Source organism: Camelus bactrianus, chromosome 12 (assembly GCF_048773025.1).
Source record: "Camelus bactrianus isolate YW-2024 breed Bactrian camel chromosome 12, ASM4877302v1, whole genome shotgun sequence".
Classification (NCBI taxonomy): Eukaryota; Metazoa; Chordata; class Mammalia; order Artiodactyla; family Camelidae; genus Camelus; species Camelus bactrianus.
In genome coordinates this window covers 34808218-34826155 of record NC_133550.1, presented here as the reverse complement: position 1 = coordinate 34826155, position 17938 = coordinate 34808218, and the positions used below count along the sequence as shown (strand labels likewise).

The window sequence follows — 17938 nt, the reverse complement described above, 5'->3', positions numbered from 1 at the left end:
TCAGAATATCATTTTCACTGCACTTAACCTTTCTAATGTATCACACAGAAGCTAGATCTATGACTACTCTACAAAGCATATTATGAAAAGACATATGTTGTATTTGAATGTTTGATTAAATTACATGGGAGATCTCTGGAAGTAAGTCCTTCAAACAGCAGATCTTAAAGCTCCCCTCTTTTTGCAAGAATGAACAAGCTTCCCACAGTCATTATTCTGTCCAAGTTAAAGATTCGAAAATGTGAACACAGGTCGCCTTCCTACCACTTGTGCCACTTTTTTATTGGCGTTTCTAACAATAATCCAAAGAGGGTCTGAACTGTTGAATGCAAGCTACCAGCCTCAGCTCTGTGTCAGAATCTCTCTCTACCAGACCCCAAAGGGCTTTTTCCTTTTACACTGCAAGTATTAAGGACTGATATAATTTAAGCTATGTAATTTATAAAGATATAAAATGCAGTTGAGTTAAATAACTTACAAAGGCACTCTTTCATGCTGCAGCGAATGCTTGGGTAGCTTTTGATTGGAGAAACAGAATTCTAAATAGGGATGAGAATGAAAACTCCTTCCTCTAACTCCATTATCAAACTCATCCCTAAAGCACTTAGCTGCCAAATGTCAGATATCAATCACGTGACAATGATCGTGCCAAGCTTCCAGCAGTCTGGCTGAAGAGTGGGAAGCAGTCTTTGTCACTGATTGCTTGGCAAATCTTTGCTTTCCATTTGTGCCAAACAGTGAATGTATACTTGCATATTCTTGAATCACTGGATTATATACTTGGCTTTAAAAACTCCTCCAGAGTGCTTGGTTCTGTTGTTGTACACTCAGCAACTGCTTCAATTGAGTCTTATGGTACAATTTTTTTAAAGACAGCACAGATTCATTTTTTTTAAGTATGCTTTCAAACAAAGAAAATTATTTCCTAATGTCTTCCTATTTCAATTAATTTTTTCAAACCTATTCCTCAACAAGTTGCAAAAATACTATGAAACATACAAATTGCTTTCCCTTTATTACAATTCCTACTATCAGCTACTATAGTTCCTTCAAATATCTCTGTCATCTCAGTAATGCCCTTATGGTTGCTTTGGTGGGGACAGAGGGAGGTGTAATAGGGAAAAGCATATTTTCCTAAAGCAACAAACTGTTGCTTGATCAGTAAAATATTCAGTGTTCACTTAAATCACTGTTTTCCTGGGAAGTAATTAATTTGCTAAAACAGTGTTTAATGATCTTAAGGATTAATGCTACGTAGTGACAAGCGTTTTTCCTTTTTTGTTTCCTCCTATTTTCAATATCTCTTTTTATATCTTTCATGTATTTACCAAATAAGCTTGGCCCAGATGCCTTGTTTAAAAACATTTTAGATGAAAAAAGATAAAATAATTGAACTGAAAGCTACTTACTGTTAGAACAATGAAGAGGAATGTTCCACAGAGACGAACATATTTGTTAAATCGAAGTTCTAAATACTGTTTCCAAAAAAGGAAAAAATGGTTAATACATGAAACCTCTGGACACTTTTTAAAAATCAGCAGCTTAAGAAGTAAAGGAGTTAGAAATTTAAAGCAACTTCATAACTAATTTGTACTCTGCATTTCTATTTTATTATTATTTTTAATTACATGTAGCAAAATTTTTGTTTTAGAAAATTTGTTTTGTACTCTGATTTAGAGTGCAGTTCAGTGGATTTTAACACAGACAGAACAGTTCCATCCTCTCCAGAAACCTCCTTCATGTCACTCTTTTGTAGTCAAACCCTCCCCCACTCCTAAACCTTTGTAATCACCAAGTTTTGCCTTTTCTAGAATGTCATACAGATGGAATTATATTCTGCATTTTTATAGTGAGCAGCATTGTCCTCCCCTTTCTCTTGGTATCTACTCAATACATTTCCCTTGATTCACTTAGGGAATCAACCCTTTCCCACTTCAGGCTATTGTGATGGAATCGTCAATCAAGGCGCTCTGCCTCTTCTGACCAAAGGCTGGTCACATGACCCAAGTTCAATCAATCAGATTCTCTTCTCAATGGCGATTTGAATCTTAGAGGCAAGAGACAGAGACAGAAAATGATTGGAGCAGAAGCAGACGATCCTGACAGGGTGGCCTGAAGAGACTGCCCTGGCTTCTGTTCTTTTTACAGTCTGTTTGCTCAGCTTTTCCCTCTATTCTATGAGCTATCCCCACATCCTTTCAATAAAAATGTTTAACTTAAATCAGCTCAAGTCAGTTCCTGTTCAGAGCCAACCTTGACATCTGTGGTATCTTACGATATACAGGCAGACCTCGGTTTATTGCATGTCACTTTACTGTGTCTCACAGAACCTGTGTTTTTTACAAACTGAAGGTATGTGGCAGCCTTGCATTGGGCAAGTCTATTGGCACCATTTTTCCAACAGCATTTGCTATTTCATGTCTGTGTGTCATATTTTAGTAATTCTCACAATATTTCAAATTTTTTCATTATCATTATATTTGTTATGTTGATCTGTGATCAGTGATCTTTGATGTTACTATTGCAAAAAGATGATGACTCGCTGAAGGTTCAGAAGATGGTTAGCATTTTTTAGCAATAAGGTAATTCTTTAATTAAAGTATGTATATTGTTTTATAGACATAAAGCTATTGTACACTTAATAGACTACAGCATGGTGTAAACATAACTCTTATATGCACTGGGAAACCAAAAAAATTCATGTGACTCGTTTTATTGCAATATTCACTTGACTGCAGTGGTCTGGAATCAAACTCGCAATATCTCCGAGGTAGGTCAGTAGGGTGCTAATCTCCCATTTTATATATCATAATGTATTACAGAGTTAGAATCCTAGGATTTCAGAGCTGGAAGGAAGCTAGGGTCCAAGACATTCTTTAACTTAGATATTATTAGTACACATAGAATTTTAAGGCTGACAATAGTCTTTTTATCTAGCAGAAAAAAAGAGGAAGTAAAAACTGACATTAGGTAAATATCTTTTCAGAGGAAAAGATACCAGATATTTTTGCTTCATAATCCAGCTAACTTACAGAGTATTTGCTGGATGCACTATCCTCCCAACAACTCCATGAGGCAGTTACTATGCATAAGCGCATGTTAAAGACCAGGGCACTGGGGTTCAGAGATTACACCAAGGTTGCAAGCTAGTAACTGTTAGAGGAACAATGCAAATCTAGAACTATCTGATGTCAAAATCTGTGCATGCAACCGCTATGTTATTTGAAATAACAAGTGAACTAACCACATGGCTAAGATTCATCCAGTGTGAATGAGTGGCACTGACACACAGCGAGACCTCCCAAAATAAATGGTGAGTAAAAAGCATACAGTGCAGAGCACTGGGGGAAGAGTTGCAGTCCTTGTTCCAGCCTCATTCCTGACTTCACGGTCTTGGGGCAGTCACTCAAAATCTCAATTTCCTCCTTCTGACAATGTGGCTCACAGTAATAATTCTTTCCCCTCTTACTTTGCAGGGTTTTGGACACTACCAAATGATGGAAATGGATGCGGAAATGTTGTAAACTGTTCACTTAAAAGTAAGACATTAAGAAGCTGGTATCCAAATCCCCATTAGGCCTTGAGATTTTGAATCTCAGTGAATAACATGTGTCAAAATCATCCAAGTATATTTTAGAAGACTTTTCAGAAGACCCAAGAAGTGTCTTGAAGCCTGGAAACAGGACACTGTTTTTTCTTCCAAGTTGTTTTAGTAAAATTATTAAAAATAAATATACATAAATTGCTAGAAAAGGTCTTTTCTAGGCACATGCATCCAAATTGCTGGAGACTAAAGAAAACTGCAGAGAAAAATGTGATGGAGGCAAGAAATCAACAAGTTGAACCAAATATATATATATATATATATATATATATATATATATATATATATATATGTATGTATGTATTTCCCTCCTCACATAAGGCTAACTCAAGACAGAACCAAGAAGTTCTATCACATCTCAATGTTGACTGAAAAAAGTGCACAACCTAAAAGTTGAGACTTATGTTTTACTGCAAAGCCTAACTGAGGACTATGGCCCAGGATGGCAGGCTCTGGGACAGCTCTGTGGGACTGTTCCAAAGAGGTAAGAAAGGAGCCAGGATATATAGCAGTATTTGCTGAAAACAAACACATACATGTAGTTGAACATCAAAAGATTACCGCTAATCACAAAAAACAGATCCCAAGTTAGTGATTTTAACGCTTTTCTATGCATGGGAAGATGCAAGGCTCTGGGCTTATTGAAATCATTCCTTTCATAAACATCTTAACTACTTAGCATCAGTACCCTGCTTTTCTCCTTCCTAAATTCCTCTGAGGGCGCACCATGGGGGGTGGCTGCAGTGGTTGATAATTTTCTGGCTACAACATTCTTTGTTTACTGAAATGGCAGGGACATTCTTTGTCCACATCACTGGGCTGCTAAGCAATATCTGAAGACTAAGTCACTGATCAATAAGCTCAGAGAAAAGCTCTAGGATTTCTAGACAAAACTACAGTATAACAGTAGGTGCCCATGTAACTGAGCAGGACCCAATGGACTTTCCCGGGACAGACCCCTGCCCCCAAGTCCTCTGTCTGCCTCTTGTTCGTAGAAAAGCTGTCATCCCCCAGGCCTTCCCTGAGTCACAAAAGCCTGGCTCAAAAATTAATGATTGAAAGGCTGTGACCTTGTAGAGACAAATGTAGCAGTTGGGCCAGGAAAACTGGTAACAATTTAAACAGTAAATCAGCCATATGGCAGTCACAGAGCCTCTGGTTCCTCCCAAAGTACCTTGATAACAGTATCTGATACACATTTCCCGAGTTGTTTTCAAGATGCTAAAACTCCCACCAAATGGAAGAAGTTAGATACCTGATGACCATAAGCAGGTGGCCCCACACCTACTGGAGCCTGAGGATGGATAATGTTAACCCCTGTGACACTGTCCTGTTTCCTCACCATCAACCAATCCCAGAATGATGCACAAGCTTATCATATACCCTGTGACCCTCTTATCCCTCAAACTGCCTTTAAAAACGCTCCACTAAAATCCATTGGGGAGTTCAGGTTTTTTGAGCATCATCTTCCCCCGACTCCTTGTCTGGCACCTTTACAACAAACGCTGCACCTTCCTTCACCACAACCTGGTGTCAGTAGATTGATTTTACTGTCCACAGGCGAGCAGGACAAGGTTTGGATCCGGTAATACCTATGGTCAGACAAGATCTCTCATAGTCCTCAGTGCTTTGAATAACTTAGGAATGCTAAGACTTCTACTGAATTAAAAAAAAAAAAAAAAAGAAGAAGAGTCTGGGCAACTTAGTTCAAACACATAGATTTTGCTGGATACAGAAAGATCCTCAAGAAAGAAGCTGTGAATGAAATTGGATTCCTGTGTGATATTTCTTATCTGTGGGCATGCGCGTTGCTAAACACCTATCAGGACTATACCTTGAAGGCAATAATGGTAATAAATAGATATCAAAAATGCTTCTGAACAGCTAATTGTAGCTAACAAACTATAACTAGGGAGAGATTCCATACATGAGTAAGTAGACCAGGGTACCTCAATGCTGGGATTCTTACTCTGTAGAGTTGGTTCTACCTCTCAGGATAAAACAAACAAAAAATTCCTCAAGAAAGTGTTTTCCATGACCCACCATCAGGGACATGGCATGTTACCTAATTTCTCTGTCCCCAGTTGCCTGGCATCCACTGGTCATAGACAACTCCAGTGTGCCCACCACTCCACATGTCCTGCATGTGTTCTAAGCTCTGCTCGGGTTATAATTCCCCAGACCCTTCAGAAGCAGTCAGTATGCACCACTGCACAGCCTCAGGCACGTGTTCACTTTGCTTCACACTCTCTTGTGTAGCTTAGCTTCTTAATCCGAGTCTCTTTGTCTGCAAAGTGGGGCTCTCACAGTATCTCCTTTATCAGGGTGATTTTGAGTATTGAGCCAGATAATGCATGTAAAACAGGCAGCCCAGTGCCCAGCCTGTATTAAGCATTCAGTAAACATTAGCCTTTTGCCATTTTTAGCTGGAACCCTGCTAACTTAGCCTCCACCACTGGAAACTTGTGGAAAATCAGTTTCTGGCTGAGTTAATGTTGCTGCCCCGAAGAGGTATGGGTCAGTGATTATGTGTGAAGCATTCATCTATGGAGACTGAAGTCCTCTTGCCAGGGTCTTCAAAAGGTTTCTGGGTTTTGGAGTTGGTTAACTGCAGATCAGAGCTCACAGACTCAAATGCCTACAGATCTCATCTGGTAAAATACACAAGTGGATGGACCAGGTGTTCATTTATTAATGGGCTGAAATATTTCTCATGTCCACTAAGAGGTATGTTCTCTCATATCACCTCAAAACAGGAACTCCCTTCTCCCCTGTCCATTTTCCCTTCTGAATTTTTGATAAAAAGCTGAATGCAGATAGATCTGTCTATCATCAGAAAGCAACCATGCAGATACAATGAGGAGGCCTCAACACAGAAATTAAGAGGGAGTGAGAGCAATGGCTATAAACTGGGGTTCTTATGGCCACAGGGACTATGAGCCCAGTGTCACCAGTCTTCTAAGTTTCAAAAGAACCCAGAATCTGGAATTTTACTTGATTTCCCATCATTACTAAATGCTAAATAAACTTTTTTCAAAACACTATAAGGGTTAAAAAAAAAAAAAAAGGAACTAAGACTGTGTTTAGTTTAGGGCAGTCAATATGGAACCTTTGAGCAAAATACAGAAATTCCATCCTGCTCACTTCTGGGGTAATGACTAAACTTTCCCAAACACAGTGACCAGAGTGCAAAGAAGGCAATGCTGCCCGAGGGCCACCTCACCCTGCAAGACATCACTAAAGCCCAGGCAATTTGTCACCAACACTTGTGCCATTGGGGCTCCGTCCCCAGCACCAGTTGAACCAGCCTCACTAAGAAACCACCTTCCAGTGCCTCTGGGTTGGGGCAAATACTACATAATTTCAAGGACAAAGCTGGCTGCTGAGAATGAGGCTCTGAGCCCTCTGGATAATGGCTTATTAGAGGGAAAACTTTGCAGATTTGTTCCTGGAGCTCATGGAACTGGGCCAGACCACTCCCCTGAGCTTTTATCCTCCCCTGACACTCCCATTCAATAGCTCTTTAAACTAAACCAAACATTTGCACTATCTTTACAAAACCCTTTCCGGCAGACAACTTGAGAAAACCAGTAACCAGTGGACCTGCAACTGGAAAGACGGTTTTCCTCAACCATCTTTCTAAGAGAAAGAAGGAGAGAAGGAAGAGCTGTTTAAGAACCTTGTAGCCAAATTTCCCCAAGGATTCCAAGGTAACCACCTCTACCATCACTACCCAAATACTTACTGCCAACACTTATTCAGCACTTAACCTGTGTCAAACACTATTCTAACCGCTACATTTGCATCTCATTTAATCTTCCCAACAACCGGATGAGGTAGGTGGTGGTATTTCCATTTTGAGATGAAGAAATAGGCACAAAAGGTTAAGTAAGTCACCCCAGGTTATCCAGCTAGTTAAGTGTAGAATCTGGTCTCAGACACTGGGACAAGAGATAACAGCAGCTAAACTCAGGTGTCTGCCTCTCTGTGGAAGGTGTGTACAGAGAGGGAAGGGTGGGAAGAGAACACAGGCTTCTCCGCTATCTTGGAAAAGTGAGTGGAGCCTGATGAAGAGAGGATTCATTTCAAGAAAGAGCTGAGAGTTGAATGACATATCTGCCCCCAAGATAGTAAGTTTACAAAATATTTCCCCTTGACTTGGAACCAAAGATGTTAAAGCTGAAAGAGCCTTAGCGAGCACTTGTTCAAATAACTCAGTTTACTTTGGGAACCTCTCTTTTTCACTGAGCTCATGAGAGGAAGTCCTAGGTTTTTTCCAACCTTTATAGGACATCTTTCCCTAAAAGAGGAGGGCGGGAGAGATGATGGACTCGGAAAGGGAGAGACTTCGATGTGGTGGTGAGTCTGCCACCAGGAAAATCCCTCCAGGGGCCTGAAAAGTCCACCACCCTCTCCCCGCCTCTCCCCAGACCCCCTTCACACTTTACCTCGTAGGTGCTGGTAATTCCCAGTTTGTAGAACACCGGAAGGAAGACCTCCGCGCTGATGACCACCACAAGGAAGTAGGTGATGGCAAAGATGCTGAATATGGCCCCAAAACGGTAGACCTCAGACGGGGAGCCCAGGACGGTGACCGCCGACATGAAGCTGGCGGTGAGGGACAGCGCCACCGGCACGGCGGTCATCCTGCGGCCGCCCATCAAGAAGTCCTTGGGGGTCTGCTGGCCGCCCGCCGCGAAGGCATGGTAGATGCCGACGACGGCCGAGATGAGCAGCATCGCGGCGAACACTACGTAGTCCCACACTGCAAAGGTGCCGATGCCCCGCGGTGCCTCCATGGCCGCGCGGTCGCCGGGTCCCTGCGCGCAAACTGGCGGTCCCGCGGCGCGCAGTCGGAGCTGGAACTTTACCTGCGCGCCCGGCGCTCACTTATTCCCGGGCGCCGCGAGCGCGGCGGGCGTGGCGCCCTGGGGTAATTAGACGCGTCCGGCAGGTGTCGGTCCCCGCGGGCCCGCAGCGTCCCGCAAAGGAAAAAGGGTACGCGCCGGCGGCAGCCTCCGCGCCCCCCGCAGCCAGCAGAGCCCTGGAAGTGGGACTTCAAGACAACCCCCACACCCACGCCGCGTTGCGTTCTCACCAGGTGCCAGGCCAGGGTGGCTCGGATCGCCGAGCGCCACGGACACCTGGGCAGGTGAGAACTGGAACGTCCAGCTGCCTCTGGCGAGTCCACAGAGAGCGCTCAGAGAAAATTTTATCAAGTGGCACCCGAGGGGACGCACCATTTAAATGAGCAGGTGACCGATGGGGGAGTGTGGGTCAAAGGGCAACTGTCCCGCCTTCACTTTTAACTTTTCACTTCAACAGACCCGGGCCCTTACAGGAAGATACACATGGAGTTTTAGACTGCCTTATTTGATAAATTAATGTGCGATTTGGGTGACAGTGAGCAGTGAGCTGAACTCCCAGTCCTTAGGCAAGTAAGTGGTTATAAAGGAGAGAAATAAGTCTGCTATTGGTTGCCTGTGTTTGCATTCAATAAACAATTTTGATCCCCAACAGTTTCTCCCACAAATGATAGTTACTATAATAATAATAATACCTACTATTTAATGAGCCTTACCATATGACTTATAACGTGCTTGGTACCTTATACATTAACCACTGTAATTCTTATTATTGCCCTTGATACAAGAATCGTCTCCATTTTTCCAATGAGGAAACTGGTTTACAAAGATTAAAGCACCTGTCCAAGGAAATGGTGGGCATTACAATTTTTAATCCAGGTCTGGTATCAGAATTCGTTTTCTTAATCACAAGGCTATATACCTTGCAGAGTTCAAATTTAGAAAAATGTTAACTGTAGGTACAACTATGTACACTTAAATGAAGACACGTGAAAGCATATGGAAAATGAGATCATTTCCAGTATTAGCACTCAGGACCTATTTTAAGTGGCTTGCTTTGAAATATTACTAACAACATGTAAAACAATGTGATTCTCAGGTTTTTCTTCTAAAATAGACCCTCTGGCCAAATATGCTCCAGCATATGTCTATTTCAAGCCATCCTTCTTCATTTTCATACATTTTTATAACTTACCAGTTGATCCTCGGTAAACAATCCACAGAATACATCTAGACCAACCCAGTATATGAAGAAAGCTGTATCAGATTTTACTTCTTTGTAAACTGATGTTATTTATATAACATTTTTGAAAGAAAATAAAGATGGAAATAGAAGCTAAATCCAAGTAACTCGATTATTTAAACAACTATGTGGTTTGGAATTATGGCCTACCTGTGTGAAATTTACTATATTTGCACTTACTATGACTCTCTTGGACAGAGACAGGATTTTCTCCTGCTGTCACTGCCTGGTGCTTAAACTGTCACTATGAAACAGCATCACAAAAGTTATAGCAGCATCCAGTGCATCTGGGGTTCTTCCATCTCCATCCAAACTGTAGTGCTTTACTTATAAAGATGATCCCTCCCAAGATTCACTGTGCACTGCCAGTGTATGCTACCCCCAATTTGCATCCTGCCAAAGGATTAAGCGAGATGATGTGTTCTCTGGAGGTGATGGCCTCTGACTGCATACGGAAACAGGAAGAGGCATTTTGGTGGAAGACACCCAGACAACAGAGGGTTGGCTGCCCAATTCTCTGAAAGGGGTAGAAGCTATGACTTTGAAACAGCATGGTACTGGTAGTGTAGCAGGAGTGGAGGGACAAGAGGTCTCCCTATCTACTTTTACAGAGACATTTCCTTTTCAAAATGGACCTTAAAGTCCAGTTAAATGTGACCTCCTAACAACTCAGCCCACATTATCAGGCCCTTGACCAGCTCTCAGACATTGTTCCTTCCACTTTTCCACCCCTATTTACTCATAATTCTTTGTTTATCTTGTTTGTAGACTGTCTCCTCCCACTGGAATAGAAGCTCCATGAAGGCAGGGACTTTATCTCTTTTGTTCACAACTATACTCCCCAGGTGGGAACAGCCTCGTACATGGTAGGTATTTAAAAAAAAATACTTGTTGAATATATGAATAGACAAAAGAAGGCATTATTTTAAAATTCTCTCAAATAAATTGCCTCAGTCCTGGTTTCTAATGTTGCAGATTTCATCTTTTCCTGTGTTTTCATAGACATTTCAGAGGAAAAATGAGAGAAACTACATCAGAAACTACTTTTTATTTTAAAGCTACATTTAGACCCAGAGCAGTTTTCGCATTATGTTTTTCTTACCCATTTTATCAGTTAATATTGCATTTGGCTGAAAGTGACATGCACCAAAATAACTGGTGTAAGATAAATGTTTATCTTACACATTTAAAGATGTCCAAAGATAAATAGCCCAGGATTGGGGTGCGGAGAGGGGTGAGGCTATGTGAAGTCACTTGAGATCCAAACTCCTCTCTTACAGTTCTACTATCCTAGATTTGGTTTCCATTTCAGCAAGAAGAAAGAAAGGGCTGAAGAGGGCATGTCCACATCCTTCAAGGACATTTCTCATTCATTTTATGTGGTAGTTCCACTTACACTCCTTTGAATAGAACTTAGTCATATGGCCATGTCTCATTGCAAGGGAGACTGGGAAATGAAATCTTTGTGCCAAGGGACCATGTGCCAAACTCAGTATGGGGGTCCCACTTCTAAGGAAGAAGAGAAGGGGTACTGGGGGACAACCAGGAGTCTGCTGCATCCAACTTAACTACAACTTTCACCAAACAGACTTCTTTTTCAGAGACCAGTTTCCCAGGGATTTTTACTATTTCCCCATAGGTCATCCTTAGCTGACAAAGTTAGAAGTCCTCAGGTTTAAAACCACAAACCAACCATGCCAATGACTAGTTCCTACCTTCCCTTCTCTATTTAAAGTTGATTGTCCCCATTTTTTTGACAAACAGCTATTCTCTGCTCAAGGAACCACTCAGAAGACCACTAACTCTAGGACCACGTAGAAGCAGACAGGTGCACATGTGAGGTTCTGAGTCAGAATGGAGGAGCACAGAGCAGACGGCACAGCGCCTGGTCACAGCTCGCTACCCCTTACTTGGCTGCTCATAGCCCTTGAAGAAAGCATTTCCCAAGTGCATTTTGAAATGTCATCTGCTGTGCTAAAAATCAATTTGCATTTTTAGGAAGACACTTTGTACACTGGATGGCGTAAAGTCAAATCTCATTAAGATTATGTACAGGACACTATCCCAATTGTCTTTTTATCCAGACTACATTCTTTTAAGGAAGAGTCATGGCTATAATATGAAAATCTTGTGATACAGAAAATGTTGCAATGGCATCTGTTGTAATAGGATTATATCTGTGTCAGACACTTGGTGAAAGAAGAACAGGATTTCAAGCTCACATAAGTTCTAAATACAAGGCTATGATAAACACTCGTTTGGGAACAAATAATATTTAAAACTATTAACAAGTCAATAGTTAAGAAAGTTACATGGGCTACCTTCAAGTTTAAAACATTGGTTGCCTAAAAGTTACCTTAGTATAAAAACCAGATCCCTCCCAAAATAACGTAAACAAGATTAGCTATAAAGTACAAGTTCTCATTTTTTGTTTCCAGAACTTTCTTCCTGAGTTCACTTTTATTCTTCTCACTAATCAGTGGGCTTACAAACATACACAAATATATAATAAACTTATTTACGCAATGGCTTATAATTGCATAGTTCTTTTCTTTTAAGTTTTAGAAGTAGGTTCACATTTAACATTTCGTGAAAAATAGTACTTTAAACCACAGTAGGTATATATACACTTTTTTCCCCAGTCCCATTTGTGGTGTGTGTTTAAAATTTGGCAAAATAACTTTTTTTCCCAGAAAAGTAACTGGTGGCCTGCTACATCTGAAGGCCATACATACAGATATTGAGAAGAGGGTCAATAGAGAGAAACAGATTTCCAAACTGTTGCAAAATGTTTATTTACCACTTATCCTGAAACAAGAAAAGAAGAAAATTATATTGAAAATTACAGCACTGCATTACTAGTTACTTCACATCTTTTTGGAGTAGGTGTCTTCTGTGGAAATACAGGAGTTTTTCTGAATGACCTCTTTAATTTTTTTAAAAAGCAAAGTAGCTTAGACGGAGATCAACAGGAATGGATCGACACTCGCTGGTGATTATTTTTAAGTGGAGAAAGGACCTAGCATGTGCTGATATGTGTCACGGCTCATGCGAGGACAGAAGCTGCTCAAAGAGGTCTTGAATTGTCACGAGAAGACAGTCATCCCCACTCATCTCAGCACATACACCCCAAGTTTCTATCCCTCATATGGTTCCTTTCACTTACAAATGCTCTCACCCCATCTCTTCCTATTAGAATCTCACCTGTCATTTAAGGTAGACTCAAATGTCAACATTTTTTATAAAATATTTTACCACTCCTAATCCTACCTGCCCCACAACCTGATTACTCTCTCTCGCTGCTTTGTGTCCTTTTGTCATGTGTATAGTCAACTTTTTGGCCTTCATACTGGTATGATATTATAGTCATTTTAATCAAGGCTGTGAATGCAGGATAATCTTATGGATTCCATGAGTCCAAAAGCAGGATCTATGTCAAGGATCACTTGACATACCTGTTTCATTTCCCCCTTTCTCCCCAGATGGGCTTTCTCTGCATTGCCACAGGTGCGTGATCAGAAATGTCCACACCAGCGCTCATACGCCCTTAATTCCGTGGACAGCAGAGACTGGTTAACACCTCTGAGCTTTAATTCTAAATCACTTGGGTAGAATATCTGATTGGTGTAGCTTGGGTGCCATGTCTCTGGACTCCTAATCCCATCAGCAGTAGCCAGAATGGCAGGGTTCCCATTGTGGCTGCACAGATTTACCCTGAGGATGGGGAAGAGGGACTGGTTTCCCATGTACGAGGGTGGTGAGCTGGCTAGATGCTCTGAAAGGTGCCTCCTCTATCAAACACCTGTGCCCTTTTGTCATCTCCCGTGAGAGTGAGATAAGCTTCTTGGGAAAAGGGACTGAACTTGCTCATCATCAGGAACCCCCAGAAACCAGCACTGTTTGTTGCCTGAAAAAAAAATGCTAAACATGCTCTTGTACGGATCCTACTTCTCCATGCCTATGGGCATCAAGAATTTGTAAAAGTGAAGCTTGGAAACCTGAGAGTGATCTTATCAGATCCTGAATCTAGACTCACTCATCTGCTTTCCTATCAGGGAGGGAAAAAACAACAACAACAACAACAACAAAGCCTCTTTTCCCTATTTTTTTATTGAGAGGAAATTTAAAGGAAAAGGTACTACCAATATAATTCCCTACCATCTGCTTATTCTCTACCTTGAAATCACAATCACAGTTGCTATGGGGCTCTGAGATTATCCTTCTGAAATGGCAAAGAAAGATAAAAGAGTATAAGAATTCTTCTACAGGGTAGTCTCTTAATGTCCTCCCACCCAGGAACACTGAGTAAAGTTGGAAACTGAAAACAATATGAGTCTGTGTTGTTCACTGAAAAAAATGCACAAGCTAAAAGCTGAGAATTATGTTTTATTCAGTGGACATCCTGAGGACTTAAGCCCCAGTGATAGCCTCTCAGCTAGTCCCTCTCTGAGGGACTGTTCTGCAGAGGTAAGGGAGAAATCAGGATACATAGAAGTTTTTGTAACAAAAACCAGGTAGTCAGAACATCAGAAGATCACTGTTAATTAAAGAAAAAGACAGCTCAAATTAATGAATTTAGTGCTTTCCTATGTATGGGAAGATGCCAGAATCTGGGCTTATTGAAATCACTCCTTTGATATGCATCTTAACTACCCAGGGCCAGTATCCTATTTTTCTCCATCCTGAAGCCCCTCAGGGTGCGCAGTTGGAGGTGGCTGCAGTGGCTGAGGGTTTAATGGCAACAAAATCCTTTGTTTACTGATATGGCAGTGACATTCTTTGTCCACCATGTCACCACAGGGCTTGAGATGAGAGAGGTATAAATGAGTCAGTACTACCCCCACACATGTCTTTTATTACATTGCTTTCTTATCTGAGTCTCACTCTAGCCAACTCAAGGTAATCAATTCTGAGTTGGAGTACTAGGTATTTTTATTAAGTATTGGGATCAAACAACTCAATGAATTGAGGGAGAAATTTTATCTGATGCCCTGGTATGTTTCCTGCTTGGTAATGAAGGCTGTGAAACTCCTCCGGTTTCTCCTCTTAGCAGAACTGCTGTGGCAGCTCAGGAAGGCCAACTTTTGTGCTGTGACAGCCCACATCCTTAGCCTGGTTTTCTGGCACAGATATCTCCCTTCTTTTGTTGCTTGACTTTTATTGTTTTCCCCAGGTTTCAACCTTTTTGCATATGTATCTTTTCTTACAAGCAATCTCAACCCTTCTTTTGCATATAGAAAGTTATACACAAGGAAGGAACAGTATCTAATAAAATACGTTGATAGCACATACTCCACGGTATCCTGAAACACCACTCAAATGGCATCAAAGGAATGGGAAAAAAAAGGTGTTAGTCCATAACAAAGAGAAGAGATGATTGCCAGTAAAAGATTTAGCACAACTTTGGAAAAATGAATGCAGATAAGCAAGTGGAAGTCGATTCAGGTTTCAGCTTTCTTTAGCTGTTAAATACCTTAAGGGACGGACGACACCAAGAACAAAACAGACTGTTGTACAGTATCCCCTAGGAAGGGTCAGAAATCAGAGGAGCCATAAACTTCTAAAGGTGAAGGTAGGAGGTAGAATGAAAAACCAGAAGGCTTTTTATAAGGAGAGCTTAGAGACTGGCAGCCAGGTAACTGTCTCTCCATTTTTCTTGGCAGAAAACTAAAAATACCTTTTCTGGAAAGGCTAAACTGAAGAAAGTCCGGCTGAGGAACCAGTCACAGCTAGGGCCTTGGAGTGAGGGGTCTTCCTAGAAAACGGGGATTAGAGAACGTTTGTGCAATGGATGATGAGACACCCTCCCCATCCTTTCCACTACTCAGCTCCCCAGGTGCTAATTACCTGATTTTTATACTCTCTCAGGCAGGACTGGAGAAGATGCCTTTCTGGAGAAACCAACCATCCCAAGAGAATACTGGCACTTAGGGGTTCCATAAAAAGTCAGGACTCTCACCTGATCATCCTAACATGAAACCCTCCCATCAGCAACCCCTCTCCACACAGTTTCCGATTAGCTTGTGGTGCCTCTCTCCTGAATTGAACGAATTGTCAGGGATCCTTTGGAGAAAACCCTTTAACATAAAAGATGGAGACCAAAATAAACTGGGAAAGAAATATTAAGAAAACAGACTCAATGCAGGAAGCAAAGGAAAAACCTTAAAAATAAAAACCAACAACACTAGAGTTATCATTTCCTGAGAAAATAAGAAAAATTCCACATGTATGAAATGCAAAGAGTTTGCTATTAAAATACCACATTTAGGGAATAAGAAGGAGATCTTGGAAATTAAAAAATAGGGGAGCAGAAATGAACAATTGGTGCAACGGTTAGAAGATAAAGTTGAGGAAACCTTTTATAAAGCAGAACACAAAAAATATACAGAGACAGAAAAAAGGAGCTAAAAGAAATGATAGTTAGAGTTTCTAAATCTTGGAAGTCTAAAACACAACTATAGGAATTCTAAAGAGAGAATGGAGGGAAGGATATTTTTAAAGGAAAATTCAAGAAAATTTCCGAAAATCTTAAGAAAGTGATCCTTCAGACTGAAACTGCTCGTAAGTGTGCAGGAATTTAAAAGGACCCACTTTGAGACCCAACAGTATGAAATGTCAGAACCACATAAAGACACAATCCTAAGTGCTTCCAGAGAGGGGAAAAAAATTATATACATAGATCAAATATCAGAATGGCATCAGATTTCTCAACAGCAACATTGAAAGCTAGAGGTTGAGAAAATAATACCTTCAAAGTTCTTTGAGGAAAATGATTTCCAATCTAAAATTCTATACCAACTCAAATTATCAAATCAAATGTGAGAAGAGAATAAAGATGTTTTCAAATATGCAAGGCCTCAAAGGTGTTATTCCCTACACACCATTTCTCATGAGGCTTCTGGAGAGTGTGCTCCAGGAAAAGGGGGAGAAAATGCAGAAAGGATGACATGACACAGGAGATACAGGAGGATGGGTAAGCAGCCAGTCCAGATGGGAGCAGGAGGTCAGAAGGCTCCACATGGAACAACTGCAAGAAAAAAAAACAATAGAACAAAGAGATCACCTTAGAGACTTGACCTTTATGAGAAAGGAGTTTCAAAAATCCTTTCAGAAAGTATGGTGATAAAGTGATAGCAAATACTTGGAAAAAGAAGCAAAATAGTTCCCTCTAAACACACTAGGTGTGGTGTGCACAGCAAACTGGCAAAGGCTAAAGTCAAATAACACTAAGTGTTGGCGAGAATGTGAAGCACTGGGAACTTGTATATAACGTTGGTAGAAGCACTTTGGAAGATGATTCATAATATAAAGATGAAGATTCATGCACTGTGACCCAGAATTTTCACTTCCTGTTGTGTACCTTGTGTACGTGTGTGCCAAGCAATATGGACTAGAATGACCAAAGCAGTAAAGACTCACTCCAAATGGGAAGCAACGTGAAAGCACATCCACAGAAACATGGACAAATAGTTTGGGGGCATACTCATCTAATCAAAATGGATGTGTGCAATGACATGATTGAATTTTACAGAGTTGACTGAAAGAAACCAAACACAAAAGAATATGCACTTTTAACTCCATTTATATAAAATTTCAAAACAGACCAAACTAAACTGTGTTGTTCCACAATAGAGATCTAGGTGGCAAAACCATAAAAAACAAAAAGAAGGAAGTAGTAATAATAAAAGGTAGAATCATGTTACCTCTGGGGAGAGGTAGCTAGTTGCTGTTGGCAAGGGAGATCTAGAGGGCGTTAAGGTTGCTGGCAAGGTTTTATTTCTTGATCTGAGTATTGGTTAATGATTGTTCACTTTATAATTATTCATTAAGCTCACGCACATTTTTATTTATTTATTTATTTATTTATTTATTTAATTTATTTATTTATTTATTTATTTATTTATTTATTTATTGGAAAAGGATATTCCATGCAAATGGAAAAGCCAAAAAAGCAGGTGTTGCAGTACTGATTTCAGACAAAATAGACTTTAAAACAAAGGCCATAAAGAAAGATAAAGAAGACCTAGAGGAGATGGGCAAGTTTCTGGAAACATACAGTCCACCAAGACTGAATCAAGAAGAAACTGACCACTTGAACAAACCAACCACTAGAAATGAAATCAAAATAGCAATAAAAAACCTCCCTACAAATTAAAGTCCAGGACTGGACGGCTTCACTGGGGAATTCTACCAAACATACAAAGAAGAACTCATACCAGTCCTTCT

At 40.7% G+C, this 17938-nt stretch overlaps 1 protein-coding gene across 1 annotated transcript in view; it reads right to left on the bottom strand.

The window, feature by feature from the left end:
- The window catches only part of SLC5A8 (solute carrier family 5 member 8), a 50888-nt gene extending 42057 nt beyond the window's left edge, over positions 1-8831 (bottom strand). Inside the window, exons 1-2 of the mRNA XM_010962818.3 lie at positions 8053-8831; positions 1410-1475 (exon numbers count right to left, since the gene is read on the bottom strand). Of these exons, the coding sequence (XP_010961120.3) occupies positions 1410-1475; positions 8053-8403 (417 nt within the window). The 5' untranslated portion in view covers positions 8404-8831. The remainder of the gene's footprint in view (positions 1-1409; positions 1476-8052) is intronic.
- Between the last annotated feature and the right edge of the window lie 9107 nt (positions 8832-17938).